The sequence below is a fragment of the Plasmodium gallinaceum genome (assembly GCF_900005855.1).
Source record: "Plasmodium gallinaceum strain 8A genome assembly, contig: PGAL8A_v1_53, whole genome shotgun sequence".
Classification (NCBI taxonomy): domain Eukaryota; phylum Apicomplexa; class Aconoidasida; order Haemosporida; family Plasmodiidae; genus Plasmodium; species Plasmodium gallinaceum.
Genome location: NW_021628210.1, coordinates 365,630 through 384,643, shown reverse-complemented (window position 1 = coordinate 384,643; position 19,014 = coordinate 365,630). Strand labels below are relative to the sequence as shown.

General features: G+C 18.1%; 6 protein-coding genes and 2 non-coding genes across 8 annotated transcripts; 4 read left to right on the top strand and 4 right to left on the bottom strand.

The window, feature by feature from the left end:
* Positions 1 to 969: 969 nt before the first annotated feature.
* On the top strand, positions 970 to 1,344 carry PGAL8A_00075300 (conserved Plasmodium protein, unknown function; the record flags this gene model as incomplete). Its single annotated transcript, XM_028675145.1, has 1 exon — positions 970 to 1,344. One exon carries the CDS (start codon positions 970 to 972, stop codon positions 1,342 to 1,344), a length of 375 nt encoding a protein of 124 aa, XP_028525869.1.
* A 507-nt stretch (positions 1,345 to 1,851) lies between these two features.
* PGAL8A_00075200 (RNA helicase 1, putative) lies at positions 1,852 to 3,804 on the bottom strand (the record flags this gene model as incomplete). Its single annotated transcript, XM_028675134.1, has 1 exon — positions 1,852 to 3,804. One exon carries the CDS (start codon positions 3,802 to 3,804, stop codon positions 1,852 to 1,854), a length of 1,953 nt encoding a protein of 650 aa, XP_028525868.1.
* Positions 3,805 to 6,218: 2,414 nt separating this feature from the next.
* PGAL8A_00075100 lies at positions 6,219 to 6,301 on the top strand. The gene has a single exon. It is a non-coding gene; the product is annotated as a tRNA-Leu (tRNA).
* A 497-nt stretch (positions 6,302 to 6,798) lies between these two features.
* Positions 6,799 to 6,871, bottom strand: PGAL8A_00075000. The gene has a single exon. It is a non-coding gene; the product is annotated as a tRNA-Glu (tRNA).
* An 891-nt stretch (positions 6,872 to 7,762) lies between these two features.
* PGAL8A_00074900 (conserved Plasmodium protein, unknown function) lies at positions 7,763 to 10,597 on the top strand (the record flags this gene model as incomplete). The annotated part of the gene is made up of 11 exons (XM_028675123.1): positions 7,763 to 7,846; positions 8,314 to 8,369; positions 8,536 to 8,657; positions 8,732 to 8,823; positions 8,919 to 8,983; positions 9,114 to 9,691; positions 9,779 to 9,844; positions 10,041 to 10,079; positions 10,157 to 10,233; positions 10,308 to 10,480; positions 10,573 to 10,597. 11 exons carry the CDS (start codon positions 7,763 to 7,765, stop codon positions 10,595 to 10,597), a joined length of 1,377 nt encoding a protein of 458 aa, XP_028525867.1.
* Positions 10,598 to 10,917: 320 nt separating this feature from the next.
* HIP (Hsc70-interacting protein, putative) lies at positions 10,918 to 12,338 on the bottom strand (the record flags this gene model as incomplete). The annotated part of the gene is made up of 2 exons (XM_028675112.1): positions 10,918 to 12,185; positions 12,320 to 12,338. The coding sequence occupies 2 exons, from the start codon at positions 12,336 to 12,338 to the stop codon at positions 10,918 to 10,920; spliced, it is 1,287 nt and encodes a 428-aa protein (XP_028525866.1).
* A 1,508-nt stretch (positions 12,339 to 13,846) lies between these two features.
* PGAL8A_00074700 (conserved Plasmodium protein, unknown function) lies at positions 13,847 to 14,371 on the bottom strand (the record flags this gene model as incomplete). The annotated part of the gene is made up of 1 exon (XM_028675100.1): positions 13,847 to 14,371. One exon carries the CDS (start codon positions 14,369 to 14,371, stop codon positions 13,847 to 13,849), a length of 525 nt encoding a protein of 174 aa, XP_028525865.1.
* A 1,614-nt stretch (positions 14,372 to 15,985) lies between these two features.
* METAP1a (methionine aminopeptidase 1a, putative) lies at positions 15,986 to 18,065 on the top strand (the record flags this gene model as incomplete). The annotated part of the gene is made up of 3 exons (XM_028675089.1): positions 15,986 to 16,130; positions 16,877 to 17,188; positions 17,533 to 18,065. 3 exons carry the CDS (start codon positions 15,986 to 15,988, stop codon positions 18,063 to 18,065), a joined length of 990 nt encoding a protein of 329 aa, XP_028525864.1.
* Positions 18,066 to 19,014: the final 949 nt, after the last annotated feature.

The window sequence follows — 19,014 nt, the reverse complement described above, 5'->3', positions numbered from 1 at the left end:
TTTTTTTTTTTTTTTTTTTTTTTTTTTTTTTTTTTTATGTATTATTTTTAAAGTGAAAATATATATGCATTTATTTATTAAATACCTTAATATTTTTTTTTTTTTTTTATTTTCAAAAAATACTTCTAAAAATAAATAAGAATATTTCCTAATTTTTTTTTTTAATTCTTTTATATAAATAACTTAATTTTTAGTACATTTGATTTTTTTCTTATATATTTTAATTATCAAATTTTTAAATATTATATGTTCCCATTCTTTCTCTTTTTTTACATATGAAAAGTATATTTTTAAAATAATAATTAATTTCAAATACTGATATATATCTAAAGTATCTATGAAATTCATTTATTTGATTGTATATTTAAGAAAAGTAAAAAAAGGAATTATTTTTATATTTCAATGAAGCTTGAATTTCCATCCTAACAAAAATAGTATATTTAGATATAAAATTTAAGAAAAAATCAATTACATAAAATGAAATTATTGTACATATAAGCTTAAATGATTTTAAAATAATATACAAAAAATTATACGTTCATATATTTTTTTTTAATTTAAAAAAAAGAAAAATTGGAATACATTTTGTTTTTCAATGAATATATATAATCCTTTTAAATTCAAAGAACTATTATAGATATTTAAAATATAACTTTTTTTTTTTTTTTTTTTTAATATAAATATCCTTTTTTTATTAATTTCATTGAAAGATATTTAAAATTTTTTATTAAATATTAAAATGTCATACTATATATTGTATGCACATATATTCATGTTTTAAAATGAATATATATTTTTAAATTTTTGTTTTTTATTTTTTTTTTTTTTTAATTTATAATTTTTTTTTTTATTGTATTTAAAAGGAAAAATAAAATATAAATATATAAATAGATAAAAAAAAAAAAAATAATATAAAGTAGAAAATATTATATTTATATAAATATTTTAAAATAAGAAAATTATATTAAAATGACAAACAATTACTTGGATAGGTTGGATTACGATTTTAAAATAAAAGATGTTACTAATATAAGGGATATAAATTTACAAGCTAAAGAAAATAATATTGAAAGTTTTCATGAAAAAATTTTATTAAATGAAGAAAAAAATTATTTAAAAAGAACTGGATTAATATATGGTACTCAAGAGGTATTTAAAAATATAATGGATAGAGAAATAGTTGCAATATCAAGAAGATTACCTGGAATAAAAAGTAGTTTATTATCTTTAGATATTTTAAGAAATACTATTGATAGAATAGATTCCCATGAATATATGGAAAAGTTAGTTGATCATACAACAGAACCACTTTGTGAAATCATAGAAAGGAAGATGAATATATAAATTACCTGAATTATTTTTATACTTTTTTATTTTTTCACCTATATTATATTTATATTAATAAAAATATATATATATATATATATATATATATATAATAAAAGAAATATATTAATATATATAATAAAAGAAATATATTAAAATAAAAATTATTATAAGAAAAAGTTTTTAATTCAAGGAAATTTTTTTTTTCTTTAACAAAAGTTTTAATTAATGAAAAAAGAACCTTTTTTTTTTTTTTTATTATATTTTAATTTTTTAAGTATTAGTGCAAAATTTTAAAAATGGTAAAAGGTGATGCACTCACAAAAAAAAAAAAAAAAAGCATACGTATATATTTTTACTTAAAAAAAAATTTTAATAGTTAAAAATGTTAAAAATTAAAAGTGTCATAAAAATAATATGTTATGTTAAAATAAAAAAAATGATACATATATATATACGGAAAAAAAAAAAAAAAAAATAATTTAGGTTTTTATGGAAAAATACTATAAATTTTTGGTGAAGTATTTACCAATCACCTGTATATGCATTAATATTATTATACTTATTATTATTTGATAAAATATCCTTATGCATAGATAATGTTTGTTTGTTTCTTTGTGATTCAAGTTTAGAACACTGTGTTATTCTATGACCCAATCCACCACAATAAGAACATCCCTTTACACCACCTATTTCTTTCAAATTAATTCCTTTGCTATCTAACATTTCTAAAAATGGAGGAATTTTTTGTTTTGCTTCAATTAACAATGCTTTTAAATCCAACAAAATAGCTTCCTCCTGATTTTTGTTTATAAAAGTTGTAGCTATTCCTGTTTTACCACATCGTCCTGTTCTTCCTATTCTATGGACATAATTTTCAATATCTTTTGGCATATCATAGTTAATTACATGTTCAATAGAAGGAAAATCTAATCCTTTAGAAGCTACATCTGTTCCTACTAAAATATCTTTTTTTCCTTCTCTAAACAAATTAATTGCTTCTTGTCTTTCATTTTGACTTAAATTTCCATGGATGGCAATTGCATTTACTCCTTTTAGCAATAAATATTCGTGTACATCATCTACATCTTTTTTATTTTCACAAAATATTAAAACAGGTGGTCCTGTTTTCTGTAAAACTTCTAATAAGTAAGATAATTTAAATTCTTCTTTTACATATTCTACTTCTTGTATAACATCAAGATTAGCTGCACCTGCTCTTCCAACATTTATTATAATAGGATTAACTAAAGTAGATTTAGCAAATTCTTGAATTTTTTTAGGCATAGTTGCACTAAATAATAATGTTTGTCTTTGATTTGAAAAATGATCTAAGGTATTACGTACTTCTTCTTCAAAACCTAAATCAATTAATCTATCAGCTTCATCAAAACATAAATATCTACACTGTTCAAGAGTCATTCTTTTTTTATTTAACATATCATTAAGTCTACCTGGGGTAGCAACTATCATATGAACTCCTTTTTGCGTTTCTCTTCCTTGATCAAACGCACTAATACCTCCAATCATGCACAAAGATTTTAAAATGGGATAATTGTCTTTATGTAAATAATCACAAAAATATTTTATAACATTATGTGTTTGTGTAGCTAATTCTCTTGATGGACATACAATAAGACCAAATGGACCCTCTCCTTCTTCAATTTTGCATCTCATTTCTCCTTCTAAACATATCATAATTAATGGTAGAACAAATACAATAGTTTTTCCACTTCCTGTAAATGCTATACCAATAATATCTCTTCCTGTTAATATAGAAGGTAACCCTTGCATTTGTATTTGAGTTGGTTTATTAATCTTTTTTTTTTTCAATGCTTTTAAAATAGCTTTGGGAAATTTCATATCTTTAAAATTTTTAATAGGTGGTGGTATATCATTCCCACTAACATCAATATAAAATATGCTTCTTATCTTATCTACATATTTTTTTTTTAACTTTTTATATTTTTTAGGTAAATTCCATATTGTTTTGAAATTTTCTTTATATATAATTCCTTTTGCTCTTTCTTTTACTGATTGTAATGGAGCATTTAATGCTTTCGATACTTGTGCTAATATTTTTTCTTCTCTTTTTCTAATTTCTTCCATCTCATCTATTTTATCATTTAATGATTCTAATCGTAATTTGTTAAATGTTTCTAATAAACTTTTTTGTAAATCAATTTTTATTTCGTTTTCATTAGTTTTATTGTTTTTATTATTATTATTATTATTATTATTATTATTATTATTATTATTATTGTCACCATCATCGTCATAATTATGTTTTTTGTCCTCTTCACTATAGTTTTTATTCGATTCTTTTTTTTTTTTTGTCTTTATAAAACTATTTACCAAATTATCCATGAATCTTTTTTTTCGTATACTCAAAGGTTCATATATAAAATCATCACTACTATCATCCTCTTTGTTACTTTTTTCATTTCGTAAGTTTTTTTCATCTTTATTTAAATCCATCATTTTATCAACCTTCTTTTTAAACTTTTTATTCAATTTTTAAATTGTATAAAATATTTTCAAAAATAGCAATTATTTATAAAAATAAAACTTTAATGATTTCATTTTTTTATTTATAATATAACATTAAGAAAGCATATAACTTAATTTAAAAAAAGAAAAATATTTTATTTTATTTGTTTTTATAATTCTTTTTATATTAACGAAAAAAAAAAAAAAAAAAAAAAAAAGGAATTTATTTATTAAATTTAATGAAATCATAAAAAATTATTTTTTCTTTTTAAATAAAGAAATATACTTTTTTTTTAAAATATAATGAAAAATATTTATTCTTTTCATTAATTAATAAGCTATATTTATTTTTTAAATTAAATTTTTGTAAATTTATTATTTTTTTTTTTTTTTTTGTTGTAGAATCTTAAGCATTCTATAAATCTATTAAAAACTTTAAGGTGTTCTACGAATTAATTGTAATGATTATTAAAATGAAATAAAGAAAACTTTTTTGAAAATGTTTCATTTATTTTGAAAATATTCCAAATGCAATAAATTAAAATACAGGAATTCCTTAAGAAAAAGAAGAGCATACATTTACAATTATATAAAAGAAAACTCCATACAACTGAAAAATTTAAAAAAATTCTCATTTATAAAATAAAAACTTTTATTAATTATTTTTTATTTATGCTTAATGAGGTTGTGATTATATATTTTTTTTTTTTGTTTTATTTTAAGATTTTGAATTATTATTGTAAATGAATTTATTTTTAAGTTGATTTCTATTAATTAAAAAGACTAAAATTCATCACAAAGGTACATAAATGTTTAGATAAAATAACCAATAATGAAAATTCTATATTATTAAAAATTTTATAGATTGTATAAGCGAAATTATTTCCCATATATTTTTTTACCTAATAACTGTTTATGGATTTAATGTAAATTTGTTAGCTTATAAATATATTATTATTTCAAAATAATGAACAGATAAAATTTCTTTCTTTTTCTCATTTTTCGTTTCTTCTTTTTAAATTTCCTTTAAGAGGTATCTGGTAACATTTTATAATATTATTTTAGTATAGAAATAAGTAAGAAAAAATATTTTTCTTTAAAACAGAATATAAAATTTTCATTTTTATGAAATTACATTATAAAAAAGTTTTGATCATATTAACTATTTCAGTAAACTATATAGACCTTAAATAAAATATAAAAAGAAAAATTCAAATTATTCTTCATCCATTTCAATATACGTGTATATATTGTTTATTCATGATATCATTTTGTATTTTTTTCTTGTATTTAATAATACAAATATAAAAAATGATAAATAATTTTATTTTCTAAGATTATTCATTTAAATATATACATATAAAAGAAATAAATTGCAGAAGTATTAAATTTAGAAAAAGTATAATTTTGTGTCTAAAGTAAATTACTATAAAATATTTATTAGAATATTATATTTTCTAATAAACAGTAGCTAATTTTAATATATTTATTTTATTTTTTAATTTAGACGTTTATTCTTCCTATATCATTGCACCAATTTGCAGAAACGTAATAATCACTTTAAAGAATTAAATTAAAGTTATTAACACTTTATGAAAATGTTAATAAAACTTTTGAAAATATTATTTTTCTATTTTAAACTAAAAGTATTGTAGTATAATAAATAATTGTTATCATTTAAAATAAAAAGTTTATATATTTAAATAAAAATATAAATAAAATTAATATTTATATATATATATACATATGATAATATGAGTAAAGTTAATTTCCGTATAGTAAGATTTAAACTTAGCACATAGCAATTTCATTATGAATTCATATTATATATATTTCTTTTCTATTTTATTTTTAATTATGAAACTTTTTATAAATTTATTGTTCTAAATGTTTTAATTTTAAAATATTGATTATTCAAATATGCTAAAATAAAGACTATGAAATATTTCTTAAATAAAACTTCGAAAAATAAATAAGATTAAAAAAAATAAAGAATTGTAAAGTACTTAAAAGATACGTAGAATAAAAAAAATAAAGAAACGAACTATAATAAGAAAAATGTAAAACATAAAATAGTATCTAACAACTAAATAATCCTCAATTACATTTATTAAATTTTTAAAATAAATAAAAGAAAAACAATTTCTAATGAGTTTCGTTTATATAAAAAGGATCCTCTATATAACGTTCAGAACAAATTAAGAATTAAAAATTAAAATCAACTTAAAATATTAAAAATTACAGATATTAGTTAAAAAATAATAATTGTATCTATACAAAAAATTTATGGGATCCTTTTTATTTATAATTAAGAGTTATACAATAAGACTTGTAGTTTTATAGGAATATTTTTATTTTAATTTTATAAAAATTATGTTTTTCTATTAATTTAAATTTCTTAAGCACGGGTGCCCGAGTGGTTAAGGGGGTGGACTTAAGATCCTCTGGTCACTAGACCGCGTGGGTTCGAACCCCACCCCGTGCAATCTCTTTTTCTATTAAGAATCAAAATTTATTATTAAAAAATATCCTATTATGAAATTATATATTTATAATAAATATTTTTATATATATATACTGTGAAAATTTGGTTGTATATTTTATTAGAATTATTTTTACTTATTATGGATATATTATATTATCTTTTAAAAGTATATATTACCTTCTATTGTTTATTAAATTTATAAATTTTTTATAAACTATTTTTAAATTTTATTTTTTATATACATGAGAAACAAGTGTGTCACAAAAAATTGTTTATTATTTATAAAATTAAGTTTAATGATCTATATAATTTTAATTATTAAATATATGTAACATACAAGCAAAAAATTTTTACTGTGGAATTATTTTTTTTTTTTTTATTTTTATAGTAACTGTAAAATAAATGAATTAATATTTCTAAAAGAATTAAAATATTATAAATCTAGATTTAATGTATAAAATTATCTTTTTTTCCTATAAAAAAATTAAAAAAGATATTTCCCACGCCGGGACTCGAACCCGGGTCGTTCGGGTGAAAGCCGAATATCCTAACCGTCTAGACTACGTGGGATACATTAATATGCTCTCAAAAATTATTTATGATACTTATTTTTTTAAGTTAAAAATTATAATAAAATATATATAATTTATGAATTTGAAAAATTATGTGTTTTTATTATTCTTTGGTATTTATATTTTAAGTATTTGAGTTAATACATAACCTCACTTATATTTATTTATTTTTTTGAAGTCAGTGAATAAAGGCTATACTTTATAACGAAAAAAAGAAATATTTCAAAGGTGTTTATTTTTATATAATTGTTTTTACATAGAAAAAAGTAAAAGAAAATACGAATTTTATTTTCTTAGATGTAGGAATATATAAGAAAAAAAAAATTATTTTACATAGCTAAATTAAAATTATTATATTTTAATGATAAAAATTTTTATGTTTCCTTTTGCATGATGTGGAAGTGCATTTTTAATTTTATTTGAAATAAAAAGAAAAAAAAAGAAAATCTTATTAACGTAATAATTATCATATTATAATTTATATAATTTTTGAAATTTTCAATATTTAAAATTTATATTTTTTCAAAAATTACTAAAAAGTATCTGTATATATATGAATATATGCGTGTACATTTTTTTTCAAGCATTTAAATTATTGGCTTGCATTATAATTGTAAATGATAGTTATTTTATTTGACTTTTTAATTATATTAGTCAACTGTTATTTTTAATAATTTTTTACTATGTTTATTATCTGAAACTGTATTATATTTCGCTATATATAACTATAAATATGCATGAATATATATATATATATATATATACATTTTTAAATGTTTATTTATTGTCTAATAATTTAATATTATATCAAAATATATTTTGAGTAAATATAAAAAACTGCATATAAATATTTTAATTTCTTTTTTAATTATAAATATAATTGCTACCCATGAATACACAAAGTGTTAAGAATATTACTAGCATAGAAGAGTTACTTTTTTTATATGATTCTTTGATAAATGATGGACATGTTGTAAATATTAAAAAATATAATATAGAATAATAATAAATATTTATTAATATAAAAATAAAATGAAAATTTTATTATTAGTAAAATGTTATAAATATATAACAAAAAAAAAAAAAAAAAAAAATTCATGGTGAAATGAATATTATAAAATTAATGAAATTTCAAAAATTTAATAGAAATATAATAAAATGAGAAAAATTAAAAAAAAAAAAAAAAAATAATAATAATAATAATAATAATAATAATAATAATAATAATAATAATAATAATAATAATAATAATAATAATAATAAACTAAATACAAAGCTTATTCATATAAAATAACTAATTGTACATATATGTACAATTTTATTTAATAATGTGAAATTTTTTTTAGAATTCTTATTTTATTAAAAATGAAAACTAATTTAAAATATAAATCATTTTCTTAGATTGTTTTATTATATATATATATTTTTATTTTTTTATAGATTACAGTCGTGAATGTCAAAAATTCATTAAAACTTCCTTCTGATTTGTCGCAAAAGTATAATATTTTAACAACACATAAATGGGAAATTTTTTAAAATTATATGTTATATATTTTAAAATTCTTCATCTTGTTATTTTATATTGTGTTACTTTATTTATTCTTTTTTTTTTAATTTTTAAGTTAGTTATATATATTATTTTATTTATTTATTTTTTATAAGATTTATGAACTACTATTACGGAAATAGGAAAGACCAATTATCTGTTACATACTTGGTTGAAGGATATAAAAAAGACAGTAATGAATACATTTGTGCTATTTTGACTCAAAAGGAAGTTTTAGGTAAAATTTCATTTTTGTGGTAATTTATCTTTTTAATATATTCTTTAATTATTAATCTTTTATTTGATCTATAGAACTGCAAAAAGAACAAAATGAATATTCTATAAAAATTTATAGCATACAATCAAATAAAAGCAAAATAGATTTATCAGTATTATGGAAGCAAGTAACTTTAAAAATAATCATAAAAATTATATATAAATGAAAAGATCCTTTTGAAAATATGTGAAATAATTTTTTTTTTTTTTTCATTAATTTTAGGAAATAAATGAATTAAATAAAGTATTTGAAAACACTGATTTAAAAAATCAACTATTAATTCCTCAGTAATTTTTTTTTTTTTTTTTTTTTTTTTTTTATATATAATTTTATTATTTTTATAAGAAAAAATTCTACCAAATGAATAAACAATTTTATAATATTAAAACAAAGACATATATTCGTTTATTTTTCTAGATTTTCTGATATTATATTAGGTGATTTAGAAGTAAAAAATGTAGAAAATAATTTAAATTCACAACATAGTTTTCTTCAAAATGAAAAAGAAATCAAAGACAATAATAGAAAAATAAATGTTAAGGAAACGGATAATAATAAAAACAAAGATGATAATAATGTAGATAAAAAGATAGATTCTATAAGTGAATATAAAATTAAAGATAGAATCGATGATGAAAGAACAAAAACACTTATTAAAAAGGAGATCCATATTGAAGATAAAGATAGTAATGAAAGCGAACAATTAAAAAAAAATATTGAAAACGACTATTCAAAAATTGTAAATTCATTTAGAAATGAAAATTCAAATTTAAGTAATGATTCTGATAATTTTAAACAAAGTTCAAATGTATCTAATAAAAGAAAACTTGAAGATAGTAATTCCTATAAAATAAAAAGAGAAAATCTGACAGTAGATTCAGTGAATAATGAAATAAATAAACCCATATGTGAAGTTAATTCAAAAACTATGAATAAATCTAAACCTAATAAAAGTGAAAATGAAACACTCACTAATAACATTTTAATTAAAAAAGGTATAAATAATGTAAATTTTTTATTTTTCTTTAAACAAATTTACTATATCTTGTTTTAACTTTTTTTTTTTTTTTTTAAATAAATAGAGAAAAAAATAGATGAATCAAATAAAAATAGAATTGAAACAAAACTAAAGAAAACCAAGTTGGAAAGTGAGAATCTATAATAATATAATTAAAAAAAAAAAAATAAATAAATAATAGAAATTTATCTATAATGACTAAATACTTAAAAAGAAATAAATATAGCTTTATAATACATATACTATATGTAAATCAAAAGTGAATCAAGTGGTATATATTCTTGTTTATTTGTACATTTTGTTTTTTTGATATATTTTTTTTTTAGTTAAAAAGACTGATGTAAAACCAGAATTGTTTCAATCTGGTAATAGTTTAAAGGAGAAAAAATTAAAAATCTCATTAGATTATGGTTATTTTTCAATTTTAAAAATGTTTTTTTAGATTCTAGTGATGATAATGAGAATAAAATTTTAGAAGAAAATGAAAAACCCTTGAAAACATTTCCAAAAATTAAATCAGTATTTACATTAATATTAATTATTTATATTTACATAAATTTATATAATTTGATAATCATTTATATTTATAATAGGTAAAAGAAACACAAATGTTTTATGAAAATGGGTATCTGGTGACTGTCGATAAAGATTCATGTATTCATATAGATAGCTCAGAATCAAATAATAATGATCCTAAAAAAGTTATCAAAGATACTACCTCATCAAATAATAAAAAGAGAAAAAATCTTCAGCAAACATTATTGACGTAAATTAATAACACTTAAAAAAAATAAAAAAATTATTTCATACGAACATTAATATATATATATATATATATATATATATATTTGTATATAGGAATTTTTTTAAAAAGAAAAAGTGAAATAGATATTATAGAGGTCACAGGATTTTCTAAATTTTTATTTATTTATATATCTTATTTTATTTTTTTTTTTTTCAGTTCATGTTTTTTAAAAAAAAAAATTTTTTTAAAACGAATAAATTAAAAAAAAAAAAATAGAAAATTATAATTAAATGTTTGAATATTAATATTTATATATTTTTTTCTTTATACTATATAATTAAAAGGACACTAATTATATAGTGAAATGACTTTTCAATTATATTATTAATTTTACTTTAAAAGGAAAAAATTTTGGAAAACTTTTATATTAAAAATTTTTAAATGAAATTTTGCTAAATTTAATTTTTTCCATTAGGACTTGATTTTCCCATCATTTTTTCGAAATCTGAATTTTTAAAATTTTCAAATAAGGCCTTATATTTTGGATCATTTGCATATTTAGACAATAGTTGAGGGTTACTCATCATACTTTGCATCATTTGAAAAAACTGAGGATTATTAAAAAGTTCCTTCATTTCCGGTGAATTTAAATCTGGCATTCCCCCAGGCATGCCTCCTGGCATTCCACCTGGCATTCCTCCTGGCATTCCTCCAGGCATTCCTCCTGGCATTCCACCTGGCATTCCACCTGGCATTCCTCCTGGAAATCCCCCTGGGAATCCTCCTGGAAATCCTCCTGGCATACCTCCCGGCATTCCTCCTGGCATTCCTCCTGGCATTCCTCCTGGCATTCCACCTGGCATACCACCTGGAAAATCACCAGAAAAGTCTGGCTGACTATATGAAGAATCAGATGAATCAGAATCATAATTTTCTCTTTTGCTATTTTCTTTATATGCTTTTTCTGCTGCTTCTTTAGCTGCAAGTCTTTTTTTCAATTCTTTTTCTCTTTTTCTTCTTTTTTTTTCTTCTTCTTTATTTATTTTGTATCTTCTCTTTTCATATATTTTTTTATATTTTTCTTCTATTAATTTTTGCATTTCCCACAATTCTTCATCATAATCAATTTTTTGTCCTTGTTCAATATCTGCATGTGCACTTTCCCATTTTCCTAAATATCTGTATGCCTTTGCTCTAGTTTTATAAGCATTAGCACTATCTACATTTAAATTTAATGCTTCCGTACAATCTCTTATGCAAGCTTTTGGCCTTTTTAAACCTAATAAAACAGAAGCACGTTTGGTGTATATCATAGCAGAAGGATTTCCATATGATATTATTTTATTATATTTTTCTAATGCTTCTTCTAATTTATTTTCCTGAACTAATTTGGAGGCTTCAATTTTTAAATTATTAATTTCTTCTATTTTTTCTTCTGAAAATTCTTCTTCTACATTTGGAGCTAAAGGAGGGCATTCAATACTTTCTTCCTCCATTAAATCTGGGCAATTTTCTTCTTCTTCTTCTTCTTCTGTATCTTCCTTTTCATCATCATCTGATTTCTCTTCAGTGCTTTCATCACTTGGAACTTTCTCATAAAAATCTTTATTATTTGAAACTTTTCCTCCAAAACTTTCAATAAATTCTTTAAAAAAAGATAACTCTGGTTTTAATAAAATGGATGGATCTTGTTCACAAAAAGAAACAAATTCTTTTAATTCTTCAACTAAAGAAAAAAAAAAATATATAAAATTATATAAGCATATATATATACATATATATAATAATAATAACTTAAATTATATAGATTTTTTTAAAAAAATTTAAATATTTAATGAGAAAATATTCATATAATTTTACTTTTTTTATCATCCAACATTTTTTATAATTGGCTTCTTGGAAAATATTTCTTGAATATATTATTCAGTTAAATAAAATTAAGATTTTTGAAGTTATATTAAAATAAACTCTTATAAAAAGGAAGTACTTTACATAAAAATTATAAAATCAACAATTAAAAAGTTTGAAATCATGCAAATGATTTTTAATAAATTTATAAAAAAAAAATTCTTCAATTAAATATTTTTTTTGTACTTAAATTCATATAATTGAAAATTCAAATTTTTAAATATTTATATATATAGGAATATTTTATTTTTTTACAAAAATATTCCTGCATGATTAAAAATAGGAATTTTTTTTTTTTAATTTTCGAATACATGAATACAAATTATTAAAAAAAAATATATTTCATACACTTACAAAAAGAATCTAAAAGTATTTTTTACAAAGTAAAGAATTACACTATAACTTTTTAAAATAATTTTAATTACCATATAAATATGATATATAAAAAAAGCAAGATTATCAAGTAAAAATATAATGAAATTTTTTAATTCGAAAAGTAAAATGAAAATTAAAAAAATAATATTTTGGTTTTAATTTTAAGGTCATCTATTTAATTTCAACATGATAATAAGAAATTCATTTATTTGATGATTTCTACTTAATTCTAAAGATTGCTTCTTTTTACAAAAAAGACTGAAAAATAATATATATAAGCCAATTCTTTATTCTATCTTTTTCTAGTATATATTTTTTTTTACCGTAAAAGTTATATTATGAAAAAGAAGATTCCTTTTTATTACTATTAAAAAAATATATTTAGAATAAAAAATATAGCAAAACGAAGTAAAATGTGCCTATAACATTTTCTATTTTAATTTATGTTATTCTTAGGACACTTTTAAGGGATTATTTTTAGAAGCTAAGTTTAATAATATTCGTAGTGTGTTAATCAAAATTTTTTAATAAAGATTTTTATATCTTCTGTAGTATTTTTTTTTTTATTTGTTAGATATATTTCTAGTAATTCATAAGAAGTTAATATTTTTCTTTTAATTTTTACATAAAAATTAATAGACTGAAAATATTTTCATTTCAATAAAATACCAAATTTAAGATTCTTCTAAATTAACTTGAATTATTTTTTTTTTTTTTTTCATTTTATTTCTAATTATTTGAATTATAATTAAATAAAAAAATTAGTACATTTTTTCTTTTATTAAAAAATAATTTATAAAAATAAAAAATAACTTTTGTGAGCTTTTATATTTTTTTTTTTTTTTTTTTTTTTTTGTTTTAAATATATAAGAGGCAATATATTTTTTTGTTTAATTTACTGGACACAATCAATGACTCACTGTATAGGTATATAATAAAAATGAGCACATTTTATAAACATTTAAGAATATAATAAACAAATGAAAAAAAAAAAAAAAAAAAAAAATTATAATTAAAAATAAAATTATATTTTATTTTTTATACTGCAATTATATAAATATGCTAATAGGAAATTAAAAAATTATGACATTATTTAGTATTTTTTTACGCTTTGCTTTCAATATTATCATATATAAAATTATTTTTACGAGCACATTTTGAAAAATAATAATTAAATGAACATGTAATTGCTGCAAAAATAATAGTAAAAATTAAATAATAATAAAGCTTAGCAAAATTATTATCTTTTGACATTAAAATAAAAATATCATCTAAAATCCCCCATATGCAGACTGCACATATAAATGAGAAACAATCAGCCATAAATCGAAGAATACATTTTATACTAAGTTCATTAATATTACAAAAACAATTATATATAAATTCTTCATTTACACAATATGATTCATCATTTATATCCTTCTTTAATTTTTTGGGACTATCTTCACCTAAAAATTTTAAATCTTTAACATTTTCTTCAATTTCATCCACATTGATTATTGTACCATTATCGATATCAAATTCTTCTTGTATACATATCTCTGTTGATTCATCTGATCCATTAAAATCTCTACTGTTGCTCCTAATATATATTTTAACATTGTTATTTAATTCACAAGTTTTACTCATTTAATTAAATATAAAAAAAAAAAAATAATTAAAATAAAATAAAATGGTATATTACTCTCCTCAAACCCTTATTTTTTTCTATTTTTTTTTAAATATGTATTTATATAAACTCTAAATAAATAAATGAATTATATTATAAAACTGAATTCATATATATATACTGATCAAAATGTATGACAACAAATATATCTTATTTATGTATGTCAATTTAAGATACTTATAGTAATAATTATAAGATAGTAAAACAAAATATATAATTCAAGAAAAAATGTTATATATATATATACTATATTTTAAAATTCCAAATGAGGATAAACAGCTAATCAAGTAGATATAAAATATATGAAAAAGAGAAACAAAAAAAAAAAAAAAAAATAAATAAATAAATAAAATAACAAAAAAACAAAAGAAGTTGTAAAAAAGAAACAAAATAGATATGTTTATATATGTATATATGTTTAACTTATATTAATTCTAGATATTTATAAATATACTAAATTATCAAAATGTTCTATTAATTTTTTATCAATTATAGTAGTATTTTTTTATTTTCCTCAATTTTTTAAAACGAATCAACAGAAAATGAAAAAAGAAATTAAATGATTATCGTCTTCTATCAGATTTTAGTATTCTGATTCCATATAAATAAATAAAACCGTGAGAGAACTAACAATTTTGTTGGTGTCAGAACATTTTTTCTTTCTTTTTTTGTTTGAAAAAAAATCTGTGTTTTAAGGACATAATAAAAAATCGTTTATCTCTGTATGTAAAACAATTATTTAAATATATTTGCAATCCCTTAGGCATCCCTGATTTATTTTAAATAAATTAGTCATACGGTTTTTATTTATTCAAATTATTTTTTTCTTGTTTTTTAAAAAAAAAATTTTAAATATCACTTGAATGTTTTTTTTTTTATATATATAATAACACAATTTATATATGCTCTTAGGAAAAAAAAAAAAAAAATAATACAAATACAATTATAAAATTTTTTGATGTTACAATGTTTCTTTTAAAATATCCTAAAAAAAAAAAAGTAAAATGATTATTACCTCCTAATTTAATTTTTAAATTTTTTATTTATTATTTTTTAAAACTTTTTTAATGATTTTTTTATAAATGATTACAAATATTGTAAATAAAAAAGGATGTTTTTATAAATTATGAAATATTTAAAAAATTATTTTTACTTTTGTAAATATTTTAAAAATTATATATATATAAAGTGCATGAATTCAAAAAAAAAAAAAAAAAAAAAATAAAATAATTTAAAAATTAATTGTAAATGCATTTTTTTTTTTTTATTTTTTTTTCATGCATGGTTTTTTTTTTTAAGCTGTTAAAATATTACTTTTTATGATCATGTTTCTAAAAAAAAGTAAAAATTAAAAATTTTTAGTAAAAATATTTTTAAAGTTTTTATGAAAATATTTATTGTTTTTTTTTATTTTTTTGTATGTTTATTCAATTTATTTCATACTTATATTTTTTTATGAAATAAGAACGTTTTTACACAGATAACTAATAATAAATTTCATTGTGTTGGATACAATGAACAAAAAAAAAAAAAAAGAAATAAGAGAATAAATATGAAATTTAATCTATTTTAAAATGTCTTATTTAAATAAAAGTTTAATGTTTAAGTTTTTAAATAAAATTAAAAAGAAATCAAATATTCATACGCATATTTTAACTCCAAAATTAAGTAAAATAAAAGTTAATGAATCAAGTTTATTTAAGCCAACTTTAGAAGATGGTAATTGAAATAAAAAAAAAAAAAAAAAAAAAAAAAAAGTCATAATTTAGTTGTTAATATAACTACATTAAGAATGTTGTTTAAAAAGAGAATGTATAAGTAAATAAATCATATACTTTAAAAATTTTAGTAATTAAAATTATTGTTAAAAGTAAATATTTTATATTCCATCATGTTTATATGATTTCTTATTTAGAATTTTTAAAAACTTCAAATTTATGAAAAAATTGAACTATGGGAAATAAATTTGAAATATAAAAGATGATATAATATCTTTATATTTTTAAAAAAATTATAGATTTATTAAGTAATAAAATTAATGGAAAAAAATATATAAAATAATTTATTAATATATCCTTTATTACTTTTAATATTCTTATTCTATCTGAAGTTAATATAATATTTTTTTTAAGATTTCAATTAAATGTATATCAATAAAAAAATTTAGAAGTATATAAAAAATAATATGCATATATATATTTTTATATGAAAAAAAATATATTAAAAACGATAATTTCATAATCATATTAAATGTATTTTAGAGTTTGTTATAAAATAATGAAATACAAGAAATAGAGCATACATTCATATATTAAAATAAATAAATTTAAATTACTTTATAAAATATTCTTTTTAATAAAATATACTTTATAATAAAATTTTTTTATAATGAAATATACTTTATAATAAAATTTTTTTATAATGAAATATACTTTATAATAAAATTTTTTTTATGTTTTTTAAAGGTAAGTATGAAATAACAAAAACTCAGGAAGTTCCTGGACATATTAATTGTCCAAATTATTCCAAAACAGGAATTGTTGAAAATTGTAACATTTCCTATGAAATAAAAGATGAAGAAAATATTAAAAAAATGAAAAAGGCAGGAAAATTAGCAGCTGAATGTTTGAAGTTATGTTTAGAAAATTCAAAAAAAGGTGTAACTACTGATTATATAGATAAATTGGCTTTTGATTTTATTATAAAAAATAATGCTTATCCTGCAGGGATTAATTTTCATGGATTTCCGAAAACTCTTTGTGCATCACCAAATGAAGGTTATTCTATATAATTTTTAACTTTTTTTTTTTTTTAATTATATATATATATAATTATTATATATGTTGTAAATTGTAAATAAAGTTATATCTATGAAAATGTTTCAAATATAATATATGGTTGCAATTATTATTATGTACATAATTTAATTATGTATTTATTTATATTAAAATTTTTTTTTTTCATTTTTATTTTATTATATATATTGTAAGTATTTCACATTATTAAATTTGTATTTTATTGTTATGATGTTATATATCATTGTTCATAATTTAGTTCTTATGAGCATCATGTGGGTTATATTTTCTCATTTTTTTTTTTTTTTTTTTTTTTTTAAATTTAGTGGTGTGTCATGGAATACCTAATTTAAGAAAATTAAAAAGTGGTGATATTATAACATATGATTGTACTGTTTTTTTAGATGGTGTATTTGGAGATTGTGCAGGAACAGTAGCAATAGGAGAAGTCTCAGAAAATCATAAGAAATTAATTGATGTAAGTAAAGAATGTCTTTATAAAGCTATTTCAATTTGTAGAGATGGTCAAAAATTCTCAGAAATTGGAAGAGTAATAACTGAACATGCACAAAAAAATGGGTTTAATGTAATTAGAGATTTCTGTGGTCATTTTATAGGAAGAAATATGCATATGTATCCACTAATTGAGCATCATTATCCAAATAGTCATAATAATGATTGTATGAAAAAAGGACAAATATTTACAATTGAACCAATACTATCTGAAGGTAGTATAAACATACATACATGGAAAGATCAATGGACAGTCTGTACTAATGATAATTCTTTTTGTTCTCAATGGGAACATACTATTTTAGTTTTGCAAAATAGTGCAGAAATATTAACATTAAGTGAATAATTTAAAATAAATACATTTATATATTTAATCATATGTAAAAAAAAAAAAAATATATATATATGCTTTAAACCTTTTTTTTAAAATTATATACAAAAATTTTAATTAAATACTTTTTAATTTTATTCTAGAAATAAAAATTTTAACTTTTTTTTATTCATTTTTCTGTATTACAAAAATTTCATTTTATATTTTTTTTTTTTTTTTTTTTTTCTCATATTTCATTTTTATCCTTTTCTTTTTTTAATAAACATATTTTTTATTTCTTTTCTATGTTTTCTAAATTTTAATATATTTTATTTTTTGATATTCTCCCTTTTTCATATTTTTTTATGAATCTTAATTTTTTTGACTTTTTTTTCATATGCAAATTTTAGTTTTATTTAAAATACATATTAAAAAAAATAAATTTTTTTTTCAGTAAAAATTTTTTTTAAATTATTTTGTATTTATTGTCTATTTTTTATTTAAATATCATAAATTTTAATAGGAATTATTCCATTTAAATAAGATTTAAACTTATTAAAACTTAACCCTCTATATTATTTTTTTTTTTTTTTAAATAGCATTTTAAAAATTTTTAATTTTCCTTTCGTTTTTTTTATAATTTTTCCTTTTTTTTTTTTTCATTAGTTATAATCTATTATAGAGTTATTGTTTTTTGTAATATTGAGATTTTTCATTATTCCAACATTTCCACTACAATTATAAAAGTAATTATGAATAAAAAATTTATTTAACTTTTAACAGTAGCTCTCTAATTTCTAACACATTTTCAAAACTTATTGTAAATAAAGATAATATTATAGTTAATTTTTTTTTTTTTTTTTTTAAATATATAATAAAGAATGTGGCCTAAAATATATTTAGAAAATAATGTAAAATTTTAAAAATTTTCATTAATAATTTTCTTATTTTCAATAATTTTTTTTTTTTTTTTTTTTTTTTTTGC